The sequence below is a fragment of the Simochromis diagramma genome, unplaced genomic scaffold, assembly GCF_900408965.1.
Source record: "Simochromis diagramma unplaced genomic scaffold, fSimDia1.1 OVJJ01000802.1, whole genome shotgun sequence".
NCBI lineage: Eukaryota > Metazoa > Chordata > Actinopteri > Cichliformes > Cichlidae > Simochromis > Simochromis diagramma.
The window spans coordinates 19,500,203-19,518,170 of record NW_024387492.1 but is presented as its reverse complement, the minus strand read 5'-3'; the positions used below and the strand labels follow the sequence as shown (position 1 = coordinate 19,518,170).

The 17,968-nt window shown below is 42.9% G+C and overlaps 1 protein-coding gene across 12 annotated transcripts in view; it reads right to left on the bottom strand.

The window, feature by feature from the left end:
• afdna (afadin, adherens junction formation factor a) overlaps nt 1–17,968 on the bottom strand; it is a 119,680-nt gene that overhangs the window by 2,267 nt on the left and 99,445 nt on the right. For 4 of the 12 annotated variants that reach the window (XM_040018568.1, XM_040018572.1, XM_040018571.1 and 1 more), the window contains 9 exons: nt 17,451–17,589; nt 16,468–16,867; nt 15,611–15,855; nt 15,310–15,524; nt 14,517–14,696; nt 12,578–12,616; nt 10,199–10,333; nt 5,797–5,896; nt 37–124 (listed from right to left, as the gene is read on the bottom strand). In XM_040018568.1, the coding sequence (XP_039874502.1) occupies nt 37–124; nt 5,797–5,896; nt 10,199–10,333; nt 12,578–12,616; nt 14,517–14,696; nt 15,310–15,524; nt 15,611–15,855; nt 16,468–16,867; nt 17,451–17,589 (1,541 nt within the window). The remainder of the gene's footprint in view (nt 1–36; nt 125–5,796; nt 5,897–10,198; nt 10,334–12,577; nt 12,617–14,516; nt 14,697–15,309; nt 15,525–15,610; nt 15,856–16,467; nt 16,868–17,450; nt 17,590–17,968) is intronic. The other 8 variants (XM_040018570.1, XM_040018579.1, XM_040018574.1 and 5 more) reach the window with 6 other exon arrangements.

Genomic DNA, 17,968 nt, shown 5'->3' with positions numbered 1-17,968 from the left:
GCAAAGAAAGAAAAAAATAAATAAAACAGAGCTCACCTCCTCGTCCATTTGTCTCTCGGGTCCTTGTAGACTTCTCCTGTTCCTACAACTCCTGATGAGTTTCCAGTGTACGAGTTAAATCCTGCTAGATGTTCATGAGCCACACAGCAGAAAGACAAAGAGCAGCAAGACACGAATTAGCATCGCTTATGTGCAGCTTGTGATTAACCAAAAATCATCTGCGACAGAAGCTGCTGGGAGACGGTTCGGAAGATCTCTGATATCAATTATCAGTGACGACAACTACACATAGTGAGTGCACTTGGAAATGCTTTAAGTCAAACTGAATCGACAGCAGACCAGAGACCCCGGTGACCATTACCCAGCAGCTTCTCCAGTCATTATCACTTCATTTCCCACAGACCAGCCTAAGCAGAAAGGAGGAAAGAAAAGAGAGCGAGTTGTGAGAAGCATTAGACAAAAACCTCAGATCTCATTAAACTAGAGCAGCGAGCAGAGAGAGAAACACAGCACTAAAGTAAAAAGCAGTTAAAGAGCCATTCCCAAGCAGCAACAATGGTCTGTGGAAGTGTCAGGTGGGCTCTGAGGTTGAGGTCACCGCTAAACATGTCCGAACCAATTCTGTTACCATCTAAATCCAGCAGTGCTTAAACTCGGCGTATCTTCAGAAAAATGAAGAAGAGCTCCCAAAGAAGCCAGGTGAACAAACATGAAGAGGGTGACCGCGACCTTTAACCCCAAGTGAGACGTTAGTTTTACGCATTCCTGTGTCTTTCCAAACTGTAGCAACATCAACAGCTTAACGAAGGTAAAGCTTCGTAAAACCATCGCAGGATCCGATGAGCCAGGAGTCTGAGACTTGTTTCCAGCACACAAAAATACAAGTTCCTTCCTGCTGGCTATAGAAGTGTTAATGGTTTACTTTCAATAAAGACCAAAACCGACAGTGCTGATATTAAAGCTTCAGAAGTATTTGAACTTTCTCTTTTATTTGCTTGTTTACTTCCCTTTGGTTGTTAAAAATGACCATCGCTCACTTCAGCTCCAAAACACAAAGATCCCGGGCACAGTTTGATCACTGACACCCAATTACATCTTCTCTGGCCAACACGGCTGCATTGGAGCCGGACAGGAAGAAAAACAGACTTCTAATTCTGACTAAGGCTCTTTTTTTAAACACATCGGCCCAGATGTGTTGGAGCTTGCTGGCCATTTTCAGACTGGATGCTGGTGCAGATTCCTGCTTCCTTCCTGAAGCTGTTTGCAGATCTACTGCCTCCGACTGGTGACCAACCCAGGCTTTGGTTTGTTTCTTTTTATAGAGTTAGTCAAGTTTGCTACCACATAGAGGGCAAAATATGGAATTTTTAACCATCTATTAATTTTACCAAATCATAATTAACCAGAACTAATGACCAAAAGAGATACATCCGCCACTTTTCAGTGGCGGATGTATCTCCCTAGCTACCTTCATTTGAGTAACTATTTGCTGTTTTGAGAAATACCTGCAAAGTGCTCTCTGGTTGGAACCCAGTGGTCCAAACGCGTATTAATCCACCACTGAAAATAGTCCCCAATGGATGAACCATTTACAGCTTTTCCTGTAACATGTGCTGAAATAACTAAAGAACCCAGATACTTATAAAAGTATCCCGTGTGACAGTGCCTGGCTATTTTGTTTTCCCTTTTATAAATTGAGTATAAATTAGGAATTGTCTCACACCAATTGCCTGTTCAAAATAGCCGACATGGTTTTGTTTTTCTTCTTCTTTTTTTTTTTTTTTAAAGACGTTTACAAGAATACAGAATCATTTAAAAAAATGCCCATAAAGGCTGTTCTTTTCTGTTTTTAGCTGATAAAATGTTTCATTTCACTTGCTAAAACCAGCAAGCAGGAACTTGGAGGAATGTGGGATGATAAAACCTGGCAGACTCTCTTCGTGGCTCAGTATTTGGCACGTCATGCTAAGAGGAAACACTGGATCCACATGGTAAAGAGGATTTCTTCTCTTGTGTTCTGTGTACTGGTGAGGATAGTGGTTGAATCTCACTCAGGAAAAACCCACGAGTTAGACATTAAACATCCAGTCCCAACTCTACTTGGGTGCCTTTTCAAAGAGCACAACTGCAGTCTAGATGGATGTAAGGTTTCGTGTTTCAGGATGCAAATCAAAGGTTGGTACAGTTCAGACGCAGACACAGTGATGGGGTGTGAACTCCGATAGATTCATCCAGCTGGCAGCTCCCAGGCTTTTTACTTTGGGTTTTATGGAGCCAAAAGCAAGAAGGGGTGGGGGATCTGAAGTATAGTCTGGGACGGGATCAAACCGGGTCCCACTTCAGCCCACATAAATACAAACTGGCAGAGAACAAAGCAACCACAGAGAAACAAGCCTCGTTCAAGGCCAGAAACATTCCTCTGTGCAGCCAAAAGAGATGAAAATTATACTTCTGGCACTACAATAGAAAATTCTTCACATTCACATGAAAAAAGTCATCCACTGGCCTGTGATTGATTCTCACAGGTTATGAATGTTTTTCTTTTACTCTGGCTCGGTTATCTTGGAAGCCAAAGGACGCCCGTTTAAATTGCTGTTTTGTTTCCCTGCTCTGGTACACATCTTTCTGTTTGAGCATCGCTCTCTGCGGATAACTGAACTCGTCCTTCTTCTGCAGCTTTCTCCGGTTCGTGCACCTTTGAGGCAAACTGGCATCTGTATTGTTTTTCCTGTGGTTTCAATCTTGATTACACAAAAATACCTCTAACCCAAGAAGAGGCCACACTTTATTAAAGTGAGACTCAAACCTCTAGGACCTGCCAGCTGATCAAATAACACACATCAAATACAGTTTCATATTGGCAGGGAAGCTGGAGACTCAGGTGCTGTTTGTTCACCTGAACCTGCCGCAAAGCCCTGTGGGAGTTGTAATAAGGTTTTAGTAAATAAAGCCGCAGCGTTAGACAGCATTGAAGCTACAGCAGAGACACAGACTGACAGGCGAGATGACAGAAATGAAACAAAAGCTGATACGAGGAGGGAAAATTAGGCACTTCTGGGACAGCAAATTAAGAGAGAGTCCAAAACACAGACACGCAAAGTGGGGAAGAGCAGCAAAGAATAAATAAGGAAATAAATACAGACTGCAGCCTGGTGGAAGCTATGCACAGGCAGTAAAAAGCAATAGAAATCAAGCCGGTTACTGGGGTGAGCTGCTGGCAGCCAAAGTGCACTGTTTGCTGTGTGTTTATGCACAATGTGTTTGACTGTGAGGTGAAACGTGCAGATTTTACTCCCGAGGGAGGGGGGAGGGGGTGTTTGGGTGAGGTAGGTTGTTGGGGGTGGGGGGGTGTTAGTGGGATGATTGTGTTTAATTTAAGTGAGATTGCAGCACAGAATTCCCATGAGGTCCTGGATGTGTTTTGATCTTTAATATAAGCAGCAGTGGTGATGGAGGTGGTTTCGTGTTAAATGTGCAGGAAGCCTCCTGGACCTCAGGTGCTGCTGAAACAGACTGTGCTGCAGTCAAAGCTCTGTTTGTCTATGGATGTTCAAACTGCTCAAATTGACAGCATCACAAAGGGATCGTTATGTCTACTCATCACCGAGTCATCTGTCTTTTTTCAGGCCAACACAATGCCTAGTTTAGGTACTTACTAGATATTTGGGAACCTTACTTTATGAAAAAAATACTAACAGAAGATGCTAAAAACCTGATGAATCTGTGATACCAATACTATGGAAATAACTCACTTACTACCACATATGTACTGGGGTCAAAACCTCAATTTATCAGTTGTAGGTTTTTTTTGACTGAGCTGCTTTTTACATGTGACAAGAAAAAAAAAATCCACTTTAGTCCCCAATTTGGTTTATTTTATTTTTTTTTTATTTTCGGGACTTTTTTGTTCTTTTAAACTAAAAGAGGATCAAAAACCTCATGGGTTCCTGTTCCATCAGGAGCAGAGAAGCTCTCCCTAAATCTTACCTTGCTTTGTTTTTTCTCTTCAACTCTAAACTGGATCATCATTTACAAAACAATCATCTTTTATTAAGTAAATCTAATAACTGACCATAAAGTCATTAGGGAATTGCTTAGCGAGGTCATCTTCTCAGGCTAGCTTCCAAACTGGCTTGTTTACTCGCCGCCTGCTGGTCATTAGAAAGAATGTGTGTTTAAGGCTCAGCAGGTTTCACATTTCCATCGCGGAGCCCTGCGTTTATCTTTTATACGAGCTCTATCCAAGGGATACGGAATAAATAAAATTCTGGGTGAAATTTTTGTGGGAACACAAAACTTCCAAACAGCAGCCAGCTGGCTGCAGCTCGATCTCTTTCAAACAATGAAGAAGAGATGCCTATCTTGAAATAATATCTGACATGAATAAATCCACATTTGGACTGCGTTAAAGACTATTTTAACCTCTCGATAAAAAAAAAGCGGCAGCCTGATCATGAACCTCTAGAATTTATGGCGTTCCGTCAGTGTGGTCAGAGTAGACTGAGCTATAGAGAAGGAAAACGAGCCGTTTAAACAGACACAGACAAAGAGGAGCTCCTTCACTCAACACACTGCTGCTGTGTGCAGTTTTTGCATGTTTATGAAATGATTCTGCTCAATTGAGTGATTGATGGGTGTGAGAAGCCAATGGTGTGTCTCCTTCCCTTTAAAGCCAACACCGCTAAGCAGAGCCACGGGGCAGGACGGGGGGGGCGGGGAGGACGGGCAGGCAGACAGGCAGACTGACGGCTGGCCTTTACCCCCGCCCCCCAACCCAAATTCCCAAGCAGCAACCAACCAGACACAAAGGAGGCGGCGAGCGACAACACCAACAGTACTATGATTGGCTCTGATGGGTCTCAATCTGCAGCAAAAAGTGGTGGCGTGATTATCGATTGCTTTTTTCTGTTCACTAGTGCTGATCGAAGGGGGAGGGGAGGGTGATTGGAGGAAGATGAGGACGGAGGGCGGGGGAAAAAAATTACTGGGGGACAAGAGGTGTTCAAATAAACCTACAATGAAAAATATGAAACAAACAGAACCTGATTTGCTTGAGGAGGAAGAGAGAGGGGGAGGGGCAAATTTCCACATATAAAAACTAACACAGTGATGAATCGACGACAAAAAAAAGGAAAAAAAACAAATAAATTTGGACAAACATGTAAAAGAGGAAAAAGTAGACTGTGGAAGTGAAAGGGCACGACACCTCTCTACTGAAAACAAGATAAACCAAGAAGAAAGTAGCACTAAACCATAAAGGAGTGGGTAGAAAATGAAGATGAGTGAGTGAGAGGGAGGGGCGGGCGCTTTAGAGGGCGCTGTGGCGAGCCTGACTCCTCTCTCCAGTTCTACCTTTATAGCCTCCTGGGGGCATGGAGCTCGGTTTGGCAGGAAGGGGGGGGGCTGTACTGTTGGAGTTGTTGACTGGCGGCTGGAACGAGCCAGACAGGAAGATGCCGTCTGAAAGAGGGCGGGGCTTGCGCGCAGTGGGCGGCGGCTGAGGCTTGCTGTGATTAGGCGAGGCGGTGGCCGGGAGGTCGCCGTACGACTTCCGGGTCGCCGACAGCTTCACCTGACCTGATTGGCCGCCGCCGCCACTCCCTGCTTTGGTGGCGTCCTCCTCGTCTTCATCATCGCCCGTGTAGGTGACAAACTTGGCGGTGTAGAGCATGTCGGGGGAGGTGACCTGGGTTTTGAGGTAGGAGGTGTTTCTCTGTGGTGGGGGTGGGGGGGTGTTAGTAGGGTTTTGGGGGGCGAGGGGTTGGTAATCCCGTGGAAGCGGGGGCCGATACAGACCGGCCGGCTCGTCAGGCGTCAGCAGTTTTCTCTCCGCCTCCTCGTGCTGCCGGCGCCGCTCGGCCTCCAGGCGAGCGTAGTACTCCTCCTCCTGTCTCCTCTAGGGGAGGGACAACCTGTTAGTAAGCGCCGCTCTCAATGGCTCGCACCTAACACTAATCAGCTACGTGGGAAACTACTCAACGAGCTGCACTACTCTGCTTCTGCACAAGCAGCGCTCCACCAGTCTGATGAGACTCCCACCCAAACTCCAACTGAACCTGAACTACAGCCGCGTGTAAGAACCGCAAAGTGCGCCAAAACTAAACCGTACCAGCAGGTCAGGGGCATCGTTTCATAAGGTGTTCCAGCTGCATCTTAATGAATGACTCAGAAATACTGATGACATGTTTGAGGTGTAACAATTCTGAATCTGAGAACAAAAATGAAGCATCCCTGATTTAAGATCATCCACGGGACGAAAGAACTGGAAAATCAATAGGAAAAAAGTATGAGCTAAACTGATATTAAGAAGTGGGGGCAGAGCTCAGTTGCATAAAGGTACAGCCTCACACTTCAGTGCGTCCTCTGGGATTTAAAAAAAAGTTTTATTAATAAACAACTATAACATTCATTTTCTCCTGTGTTTCTTATTAAAACAAATATACAAAAAATACCTTAAATTTAAAGTCATATAAACCTGCTTTGTGGTGCAAAGCAGACAAAATCACAAGCAAACAACTCGACCAGCTGAGAACATTTTAAGATTTAAACTAATAAAAGTTTCAAATGGAAAAAGCTTTTTTCTCCCCTCCATTTGTTTTATATAATTTATAAATCAGAGTAAGCAGCTCTCCAAGTTATCTACATGTAAACTTTTTAGGCTGCAAATGGGAGGTGTAATTAACAATCAAGCACAATTTCCCTTCAAGCATAAACAGGATAATGTGAGGTTAAAAAAATAAATAAATAAAAATAAAAATGGTTGCAAGCTGTGAAAACAGTCCAGACGCGGCTGCTCTGGAAAGAAGCATCTGATTACTGCTTTCATGAATGATTCATGTGTTTATTATTCATTTAAAATCTATTTAACTTGATTGAAATAACTCATAAAGTTTATGAAATGATACATAATTTCAGTTAATCAAATGTGAGGAAGCGTTTCCTCAGAGGCGAAAGTGGAATATTTTAAATTCCTGCTTTTTCTGAAAAAATTGCAAACCTACACATTTGAGGAGCTGGTAACTCAAAAATAAAAAAAAGCATTAATTAACTAATAAGCTACTTTTTCAGTACTGATGTCAACAATCCATCCAAAAGGGAACGATTAACTTCATCTTTAAAATGTTATGATTAATGTGCTCTCAGTTTAGGAACATAATCACATCTGCTTTCCCTTCCTACAGCTATTTCACAAGGCCAGCTTTTCTTTTTTTTTTTTCTTTGGTGATTTTTAAATCATCTTATTATGTTTCAGAAAGATAAAAAATAAAATAAAATCAGGGACCAACTTCAAGGCTGATGCCCCTGTGCTGGTCTCAATTCTGCTGGTTTCCTGTGTCTGTGAGTGTACACTGATGCAGCTCGGCAGTCTTGAACGTCACGCCTGATGCATATGTTGCTCCACATCACTGCGAAAATCTAATATCGTGGGTTTTTTTTAATGCTGTCCATCAACCAAACCTGGGAAATCTCTTCCGACTGGTCTATGAAATCCGCTAACTTGACACAACGCTAAAAGAATCCAGCTTACCGCCGTCTCCTCTTCCCTCATCACTCTGTTTGTGTATGTGTGCTGGGTGTCCATGTGTGCTCGGTTTTCTGTGTGGCCCGGGTTTGTATTTTACGGTTTGTGGGTAGGTTTTTAAGTTTCCAGCCCACCCTGTCTCCAGTGGCTGAGCTCCAAAATCTACACTAGGGGGTGGGAGGCCTGTGATGAAGCTTCACTGGTGAATGTGTTTAGATTTTGAGGTTTGGAGCGTGACCAGCCGCTCCGGGGTCACTCAATCTGGATGCTTCTTGTATCAGATTATCTTCACATTTTTTGGTCCGTTTCATGTGTTGAAGGCCTGCCAGGAGGAGGCTGAGGGGAGGGCTGAGTGTAGTTGTGATTGTACATGTCTTCAGAGAGACCATGCGCTGCTGTGGGTGTATCCGAGCCGCTATGGCCAGGTTCAGCCAGCCCAGTGGGAATCTGAAGAAACTGGGAGGGATTAGTGGATGTGTGGGGTTTGAATGAGTGAGCGGCTGGGTTTCTGAATATGTACAGTATGGATGGCTGAGGGCGGGTATGAGGCAGGTGGGCCGACAGACCTCTGCGGTGCGTGTGTGTGTGCATGATGTCGGTATAAAGCATGTGGTTTTTGGGAAAAGTTGGAGGAGGGTGGGCAGCATTCCCCTAAACATAGTTTCCAAAGCAATGCTGGATGAAATGACAACAAAAAATAAAATTAAAAACCTCACAAAAAATAAATGAATCAAAACTGCTTCCCCAAAATAACTGAAACTTCCTGACGCACACTGACGATAACAACAACATGATGGGAGTCCCATGCTTCAGGTGGGTGGAGGCACGTAACATGACACAGCAACACATCACATAGGGTGGGGGGGGGGGTGCACAGGATGAGGACATGCAACTGGACAACTTCATAATAAACATCAGAACAATCATAACAGCCTGAAAACAGTTTATTTATCTTAGAAACACCTAAATATTCTCCTAATTAACATTTAATCAAATCCCTGAGATTTCTGGGATGCCTAAAGTTGAAATTGAACGGTAAAAATCTGAATAAATATGCATGTTATTTTTAAACAACCAGTGGTCTTATGGGTGGTTTGCAGCTCACAGAACAAATGGACCGCGCTAACGGTATCACAGTGAAATCAGCGGGCACGACACAAAGATAAAGAACAATGAGCATGTCTGATTAACACGACACATGTGGGTGGGTGAATGCTGCACCAAACCACTGGTCATTTAAAAATATAGCCCATGTATTACATTCCATCTCTCATATTAACCTAAGTTACTAAGTGACATTGAAGCCTAAGCCAACAAAGGCATGAAAGTAAAAGCTTTGGGAAGTTTTCAGACTCATTCATCTGCTGCACATTTTACCGTTACAGTGAAGATTTAGTTTAAAAAGAAGCAAAGGTGCTTTTTTGGCAATCAATCCCACATTAACTGTCCCATCTTGTCATCCATTCATTCGTTGCTTTTTTTTTTTCTTTTTTCTCTTGTATGTTCACGTATTACTAGTACTCTGAGACAGAGCTCACCTCAGACTCTCGCTAACCCTGACCGCCAGTGAGAGAATCCACGATCTCATTCTTTCAATCACTACCCGGAGCTCGTGGCGGCAGGTGAGGGTTGCAAAATGACAGCTGCATTTCTCGCTCTGCTCTCTATTTCCCACAACAGCTTAAGTAACTAAAAATCTCTTGCTTACAGAGGAAAACAGTTTGCTAAAGGCCCACCAAACTGAGGCTAGATACAAAGGATTAATATATAAATAACTATCGTTTAACTTTATAGTAGGACTGATAAAATCCTATTATCTGCAATTTTAATTGCATTTATTAGACAGTTAAGCGTGCACCAGGTAAAAGGGTCTGAATTCTTCCAAAGCATCTTCACATTCAGGGGTTAGACCGATATGATGGGTTGGTATAGTTTAAAATCTCTATGAAATCAAGGTGTGAATGTACTAAGAATATAAAACGTAATTTATTTTTACCAAAATGCAGGCTAAATATGCAAACAAACTGAATTGTAAACACAGTGGCCACATTTTAGCTTACATCGACAACCTAGAGGAAAACGACATGCAACACTTTCAAATTAAAAGCCTTTTTCAGTAGGACTAAAAATGTTGTCCTTTGCATCATCTGTGCTGTAAACACTGTTATCTGGTAACAGGAGAAACAGTTTGCCAGTATATCTACAAGTTTAGCACCTTTAAGTATAATCCAACAATCTGAATTAAAATTACATTAAATCTTATCAAATGCCAATCTTTTGGTTCTTAACGGGAATTTTTGATGTTTAATGAGGATTTTTAAGGACCTTCTTTCTCCTATCATGCTAATAGCTCCTTGTTAGCATCGCGTACTTTGGTTTTATTGTGTATTAGCAGCTGGCTGTTGCACCCTAACAGGGAAAAAAAATATTTTTTAAGACAAGAGAAAGCTGCATAATTTTGTAGATTTGGATATAATGTAATTACTGTTCAAATATCGGTCCAACCCCTGTGTGTGTGTGTGTGTGTGTGTGTGTGTGTGTGTGTGTGTGTGTGTGTGTGTAAACCTAATCTGTGCTACACCTGAAGCTCTGACTCAGTAATACTTTAATAAAGGCACAAAGCATTAATTTTAATCAGGTCAGAACTCCAGCGGTTTCAAGGACAGACACACCGACCTTCTCCTCGGCCTCTCGCTTGGCTCTCTCCTCCTCCCTCCACCTCCTCTCCTCCTCCTGCTTCGCCCGCTCCTCTGCCTCCCGCTTACGAATCTCCTCCAGCTGCTGCTTACGCCGCCGCTCCTCATCCTGCAACTGGTCACACACACCCGCGGGGAACATGCCGCAAGGCACGCATGCAAATGAGGAAAGAAATTAGTACGCGTGGCATTCACAGACACATAATCTGAGCACATTTTCTTTTGGATTTGTTCAACTGCACTAATATGTTTGTGTACAAATGTGAGGTAGAACTGTATTGGTCTCACAGGACTGCTCCTGGGGGAGGAGCTGTGTGCACTGCAAACACACAGCACAGGCAGAAAGAAGCAGACACGCAGACACGCACGCACTGCTAAACATGCACACACCGACATGCAGCGACAATGACAACAGCAGCAGCAGTAACAACAACCGGAAAAGGGCAGAGCGAAAAGCAAAGACAGCCCCTCCTTTGGCTACTTAAGGTGTACTTGATTTCGTTTACAGATCATTAAATGTCCCACTGAGCAGTAGAGGAATAATAAATCAAGCGTACCTGAAGTAACTGCAAGCTTAATGGGCTGCAGCAGAAATATTCCGAAAACCATCCCGACATAAACCAAGTGCAGCATGGCGACAAACGAAACAAACACACCCATTCTAGGGCTGGATGGTGGTTAAAGGGTCAGTTCAACCAAACGTTCGCGGTGGTATCTGTCCACAAAGAAGCTCCAATAAGGCTCCCTGTTTTCTCCTTTTCTAATTCTTATGCAGGATATATTGTTTTGCTGAGTCGTTTCAATTTGTTTATTGAGTGAATTTTATATATTTTTAATTTCTTACAATTACTATTTTGGCTACACTTTTCTTTGTCTTTATATTTACATATATTTACATTAAAAAAAAGTTGTATTTACACTGTAAAGGTTTTCCAGCAGATTTGAAGGCAATGCGGTCTTCCTTCTTTATTTTTGTTATTTGTTAATATTTGCTACTATTGCATTAGGGTAAATATGGTAACTACATCATTCTAGGTCACGGTCAGGTCAATGCTATGACCCTGGTTAAATAAAACTAAATCTGTCTATTAATCATTTAACCACAAAGTGATGTTCTGAAGTTGTAGTGTCTAAAAATGTCTGGAACCTGCAATATAGATAATTGCCAGTAGGGGGCAAGAACTTTCCTGCAAAAACAATTGTATAGAAGTCTACAAGAAATTGACCCTACTTTTGTTTCTTCTTTTACCCAATTAAACACTTTCCTGATGAGTTTGTGGTCTCAATCATTAGTCTTAATGCTTGATTAGTACAAAATGTGTTTATTTTGTATACTAGGATCTAGTTTTAGAGTAAAAACTCTTGTTGTTATCTTATTAGTCCTAACTCCATGTCCAAATATGAGTTGGACATTGAGTGTTTTTAAGCAAAAATGATGATCTAAAGCATAGCTGTTGAACTCCAGGCCTCAAGGGCCGGTGTCCTGCAGGTTTTAGATGTGTCCTTGATCCATCACAGCTGATTTAAATGGCTAAATTATCTCCTCAACATGTCTGGAAGTTCTCCAGAGGCCTGGTAATAAACTAATCATTTGATTCAGGTGTGTTGACCCAGGGTGAGATCTAAAACCTGCAGGACCTGGAGTTCGACTCTCCTCAAGGTTTCAAAATTGTACTTCACAAACTAATGGATCTGAGTCTCTGGGTGGCCAAGTCCATCTCTTATGTACATTTAATCAAGTAAAGCAAGAATTAGTTAATCTAATAACTTGGTTGAACAGACCCAATACAGAGAAGACAAAGAGGCTCAGCAGGTCACACACAAATGGATGGATGGGTAGACAGACAGATGGATTCATGACCACCACGACAACATGATGTGGCCCTTCGCAGGCAGTGCAGGGGGCTCGCAGGACTGTCATGCATTGGTCTCGACCCGGATGCCCCCCATGATGCATTCAGCCATGCAGGTGCCACCTCAATATGTACTCAAAACATCACTGCTGAAAAGAATCACACCAACCGCAGCTCTGCTAATCTGAAAGCATGGACAGGTTTGGTTTGCAGTTATCAAACACCAATATTTAAGCAGCAGCTTCGTTCACCGTCCCCCAGCAGGTGTTTTGAGTTGACAAAGAGATGGACAGCTTCCCCAGCCAAACAACATCAAGCATCCTAGGACCAACTGCTCGTTAGCTAATCATGGCCCAGTCCCGTCTACCACCACGACCCCCGATGAAACGACAACAGCAAGCCCAGATGGGTAGGGAGAGACATGGGCAGGTGGGAAGCCCAGACAGGAAACAGGAAGTGATGTAAGGGCAGGGAGAAGATACTCGTCATTAACAGGATGAACATACCAAGTCTAGAACAGAGATAGCTGGGACAGCAGTCTGCTGCTGAAGAGGAAGAAGAAGAAGAGAATAGAGAGTGAGAGAGGGAGGGGAGATAGTTGGAGGAGGAAATACCCAAATACTGAAAAGGAAGGTGTGGAGGAGTTAAGACTAGATTAGAAAATCGAGGGAGGAACTAAAGAGTAAAACAGATAAGAGAAGAGCAGGGGAGGACATAGAATAAAGTGAAAACATGGTTTGGTCTTATTACTCTGTTGATGAGAAGCTTTTAAATCTAAAAACTACAGAGCTACATCTTTAACGTTGAGCTCATCGTCCCATATTTTTCTCTTCAACTTTATCAATGAAGCTTTGGTAAAGTAAAATAGTCCAAGAAGTTTTTACTTCTTAGAGAAAGTTGTAATTTTGTGGTATTATCCATTTACTGTAAGCTGACTAAATGTCCACTTTTAGTCATAAACTAGACCCTGTTTACACTTAGCTTAAAAATACATTATGAACAATCTAACACAGGAGTAAATGACCACCGAGGAGCACTACCAAACCTTACTGGTGGTCTGGGACCCATTTCAGAACATACCTGTGGTAGTATACATACTAATGCACACGTGGGGAAAAAAGTCAAACAAACCTCACTCAAACAACCACAAAGAGACACAATTATCCTAAATCAGCAATAACTCCTCACTGCAGTGATGCACATTAGATGACTGGACAGCATTTAAATGGATTATTTTATGTTAGTAATACTGTCACAATAACCTCTAACCACGTTATCCAATGTTTTACCTTTTGCGTACTTTATCCAGTTCAGTATCAGCCCTTGGGAACAGTACTCATAGACAGTAAAAAAGACTTTATCTGTGCCCCCATTATAAATTACTTTGACCAACCACTGTGAACAGCTGTGAACAGCTGGAAACGCCTGCACATTTCTATTAGTGTCTGAAATATTTTTCTGGTGTATATGAGCCTAAATTCCCTTCCTAAGCAGCCAAAAGTCCCCGATTTTAAAACCAAGTGTATACCAGCCTTCAAGATGAATAAAGTAGTTCAACAAAGAAAAAGAACGCAGCAAACCAAAGATATAAAAAAATAAAATAATTCACACAGTCAACCAAACTCTGAGATTCATCCACAGCTACTAAAGACACCCACGTTCCGCATCCTAAAATATCTAGTCAAAGTCTGGTAAAAGTCAGCTACAAAACAGTTACCTTCACTACAGAGCTACTGGGAGGAACACACAGCAGATCTACACACGACCCGGATGAATGCACAACTGATGTGTCTGAACCTAGAAAAGCACTTTCCTCCTGAGGTTTCGACACACACTCAGGCTCGTGCTGGATGACTCGGTGAATTCAAACACCCAGCATCGTCTTCACCTTAAAAATACTGGATATTTGATATCCATTGTAGTGCAAGACCTGTGCTTAAATAATCAAAAGGCTGCACATGTGCAGCGTTTGTTCAAATAAAAGTCACATCCACGAGATGTGAAAGCAGCTTTAACGACGCTGCTGCCGCCTGCCCTCCCATCCACCCCTCCAGCCAATCAGATTTAAGCAGCTCAGCATGGCAAAGCGATGATAGAAGCATGTTGCAGATGCACATTGCAGGACATTCATAGTGGGAGCCATTTTCCCTTCTAGCATTTGAAAGGCGGTTCTGTTTTCCCCCCCCATCAGCCCGATTTCCTGCGGCTCGCCCTGAACTCTGAGCTGATGGGTAGTAACGCTGGAAAAACAGAAGTCAGAAAGTTTGATTTCTGCCAAAGCAGCCTTTGCACATGATACGATTTCAACTCCCTCCTTTTCTTTTCATTAAAAAAAAAAAAAAAAAAAAAAAAAAAAAAAAAAAAAAAAAAAAAAAAAAAGCACCTTCCCTACTTCCTTCAAATGAACTCATTTTTCCCCCTCAGTCATTTCCTTCCATTTCTTACCCTGGCTCTCTTCTCTGCCTCCAGCCTCTGCATGATCATCACGGTGTCCACGTCTTCATCATCCTCCTCGTCCTCCTCGTCGTCGCTCTGCTTGGACTCCTGCAGTCGTTTCTGGAACTGCCACTCCAGCATCAATTTCCTGAGGCGGTCGTTTTCTTCCGCTGTTCGCTCGGGCTTTGCCTGCAAAACAAAATGATGTTTAGAAACCGAAGTCGTCTTACCGGAATAAGCCACAAGGTCATCTAAGTATACCTGATATCCAAAAGTACAGTATTCATCAGTCTTTAGAGCATTTGTCAATCTGAAAGGTGTTACAGTATACTGTAGGATGGGCATCACAAAGATTTCAGACGCGCAATCAGAACGGGGCACCGGCCAGTAGCTTTTACAGAAATCCAGCTTTATGTCTTTGGTTAAACCCTGCTCTATCCACGCATAGATGCAGGAGTGGAAAGAGTGTGAGATATATTACCTCTAATAATCATATCTTTTACACTTTTGTGTGATACAACATTTACACCCTGCACCTACCACTTGATATCAATATCTGGTGAACCATTTCTAACAATATCTGACCTAATTACTTTCTTTTGAATGATCTTTACTGGTTTTTACCATTAAATATTTCCTACTTGAGGCAAGAAGATAAAATAACAGTTTGCATAGCAGTTTTGATCATACTCTTCCACAATATCCTCATAATGTCAAGTCGATCACATTAATTCTGCTACTTCCTTCTAAAACATGATCTCTGATTTCAAATCACTCCTCCCACTGTTGTGAACAAAAGTACCTGCAGCTCCTGGATTTCCTTGTCCAGCAGATCCACGATGTGAAGCTGCTGCTGTTTTTCGGCCTTCTCTCGGGCATCTCTCTTCCAAGGATCTGGAGACAGACTGTCGCTGGACGTCAGCTCCTCCTTGCTGATTGTGATGTACTGCAGGTCTCGCCTCTCGATGGTTCGCGGCTGCTGCTGTGGAAGCAGCTCCCTGATCACTGTGTCCATGCCTGCAGGCATGTTGAATACTAGTTATTACAGAGACAAGACTGGTTTATTTGTTTAAACAAGAAGTAACTAATACATTTCTTGTTACCAGCAGGGTTGGAGGCACTAGCAGGAGGAGGTACAGCAGACCGCGGCAGACTGGCCAGCTTCTCTGGTCTGGGTGGAGGAGGCTGAGGCTGTGGGGGGTGGTAAGGCTGAGGTGGAGCCATGGAGGCCACAGGGGGCTGGTGGTGAGGAGGAGGCATGGCTCCTCCGTTGTGAGGCTGGACGGGCATGACAGGGTTGGCCCGGATCTGACCCAACTTCCTCTCCTGCTCCCTCCTCTTCCTATCCCTGGAAATGCATCAATATCATCATCATTAATACTCAAAATCAGATGCATAAATGTAGCAGTATGACATCACCTTGTTTTTTTTTTAATTGAAAAATGGGAATCCTGTACTAACACTTTTTTGCTTTTAGAGAAAGTGCCATTTAAAAGGGTGACTTGGCCAAGGTCTTAAAATGCAACAAGCATAAAACAAAAGGCAGAATATACATTATTATATATAAACAAACACTAATGCATTCCTCTTTTAAGATCATATTTAGTTTAGATCTTTCTGCAAAGTATTCCACATTCAAGGTTCTGTACAACGGGGGCACATTAAGACAAAACCACCTACTGAAGCATTGTTGGTAACTAGACAGAAGGGTGCAGAGTTCATTTACTCCAAATGTAAAGCAGCACAGCGTATACTGATGATGTAGCGATCTCTGTATCAGCAAAGACTAAACAACACGTTGAAGAGTTACATACATGACTTTATTTGCATTTTATTTTTAAAGCATAAATGCTTGTCTACATCTTCCCTCAGAAATAATAAATAGCAAGCCGGATATAGTAAATGGTAAATAACAAAGATGTTTTTTTTGCTAAAATTTGAATAAACAAAACAAGCCCACCTCTCTTCCTCAAGCCGAGCCTTCTCCTTCTCATACCAGCGCTGCTGCTCCTCTCTCTTCTTGCGGTCAGCAGCTTGCTGAGCCGTTACTGGGTTGATAGCAGCTGGAGGGGGCGGAAGCGGTAGGTCCGGCTGTGGGTCGTAGGGTTCGGGGTAAGCTGCTGGAGGTGGAGGTGGAGGAGGGGGCAGGTCAGACCGAGACGGCGGCTGTGCCGAATGGGGCGGCACGGCGTGAGGGGCGTTGGGCGTCTTCCATCTGCCCGGGCCGGTCTTCTGGTTTTGGGTCTTGTTCGAAGAAGAGGAGGACGCGGAGAAGTTGAGATGCTCCTGGCTTGATGTTGATGACTCCAGGGAGGAGGACACCTGCGGCTGTGGAGCCCAGTGGTCGGGCCCTACCAGACCTGCAGACACAAAGAAACACATGGTCACCTGCTTGACCAGGGACACCAACTGCACAGTGGTTTCTAAGCCTTTAAACCTCCATGAAAAACCAGTACCAGTACCTCTGAACCCTCTTAGCCTAAAAATTAATTTTATCACTAATGTTGGCACAATACTTTAGTACTAATCAGCTTTCTGAAGAAAGATGGAGGCTTGGTGATGGTAAAACTACAGTTTTTTTCCTGGGCATCTGCAGTCCAAAACATCAGATTTTTATATTTATTTTTAAAGTGAAATAACTTACAACTTAGTTATTATTTTTGTTGTTGTTGTTGTTGTTGTTGTTTTCATCTGATGAATGTCAGAAATGACAGCCTGTCTGATTTGCTATGCTTTAGCAAATTATCTTTGCTCTGGTCCTTGAATTTAATATCATGATTTGTGTGTTTTTATGTAATCATGAAGGATAATCAACTTTTAAGGGACATTTGGATGCTGACTTTAAGCTGCTGTATAATCTGGTAGTGAACACACTAACAGGTGCTGCGGTCCTTTTTCTGTCATCCTCTCTGATCTGATCTGAAGTCAGGTTTTCCTTCTTACCTCCAGGTGGACCTCTCTGGTATTCGAGATCTCTGTGTGGGTAGTCCAGGTCCCGGTGCTGGTAGTGTGGCTGCATTCGCTCATCTGGCCTCATGCCTCCTGGTGGTGGATACAAGTCCTCCTGAGAGTGATTAATCCGCTGCAAAGCAATCAAAACATTAAATATTAGATGAGGAAAAGTATGCGTTATAAAAGGAGAGAGGAGGTGGTGGTTGGAAACACAAATAATCAATATCACCTCAATCAGCTACTTATTACATTCCCAAGTTTACCTTAGAGGTTATTATGTAGGCTCTAGTTTGTCTGTTTTATTATGTTATCTTAAATTGTATTTCTAATGTTTAAATATGTTTTTCAATCCTGTGACACTTTAAGCCTTCGCATATGCAGATATAACCACGGTGACTCATAAGAGATGGAACAAACGATGCTCAAAACTGGGAGGACGAAGATGAGAGGAGCTCACAGCCAGAAAAGGATGGAGAAGGAGATGAGGATTGGCTTGTCAACAAGCTGAT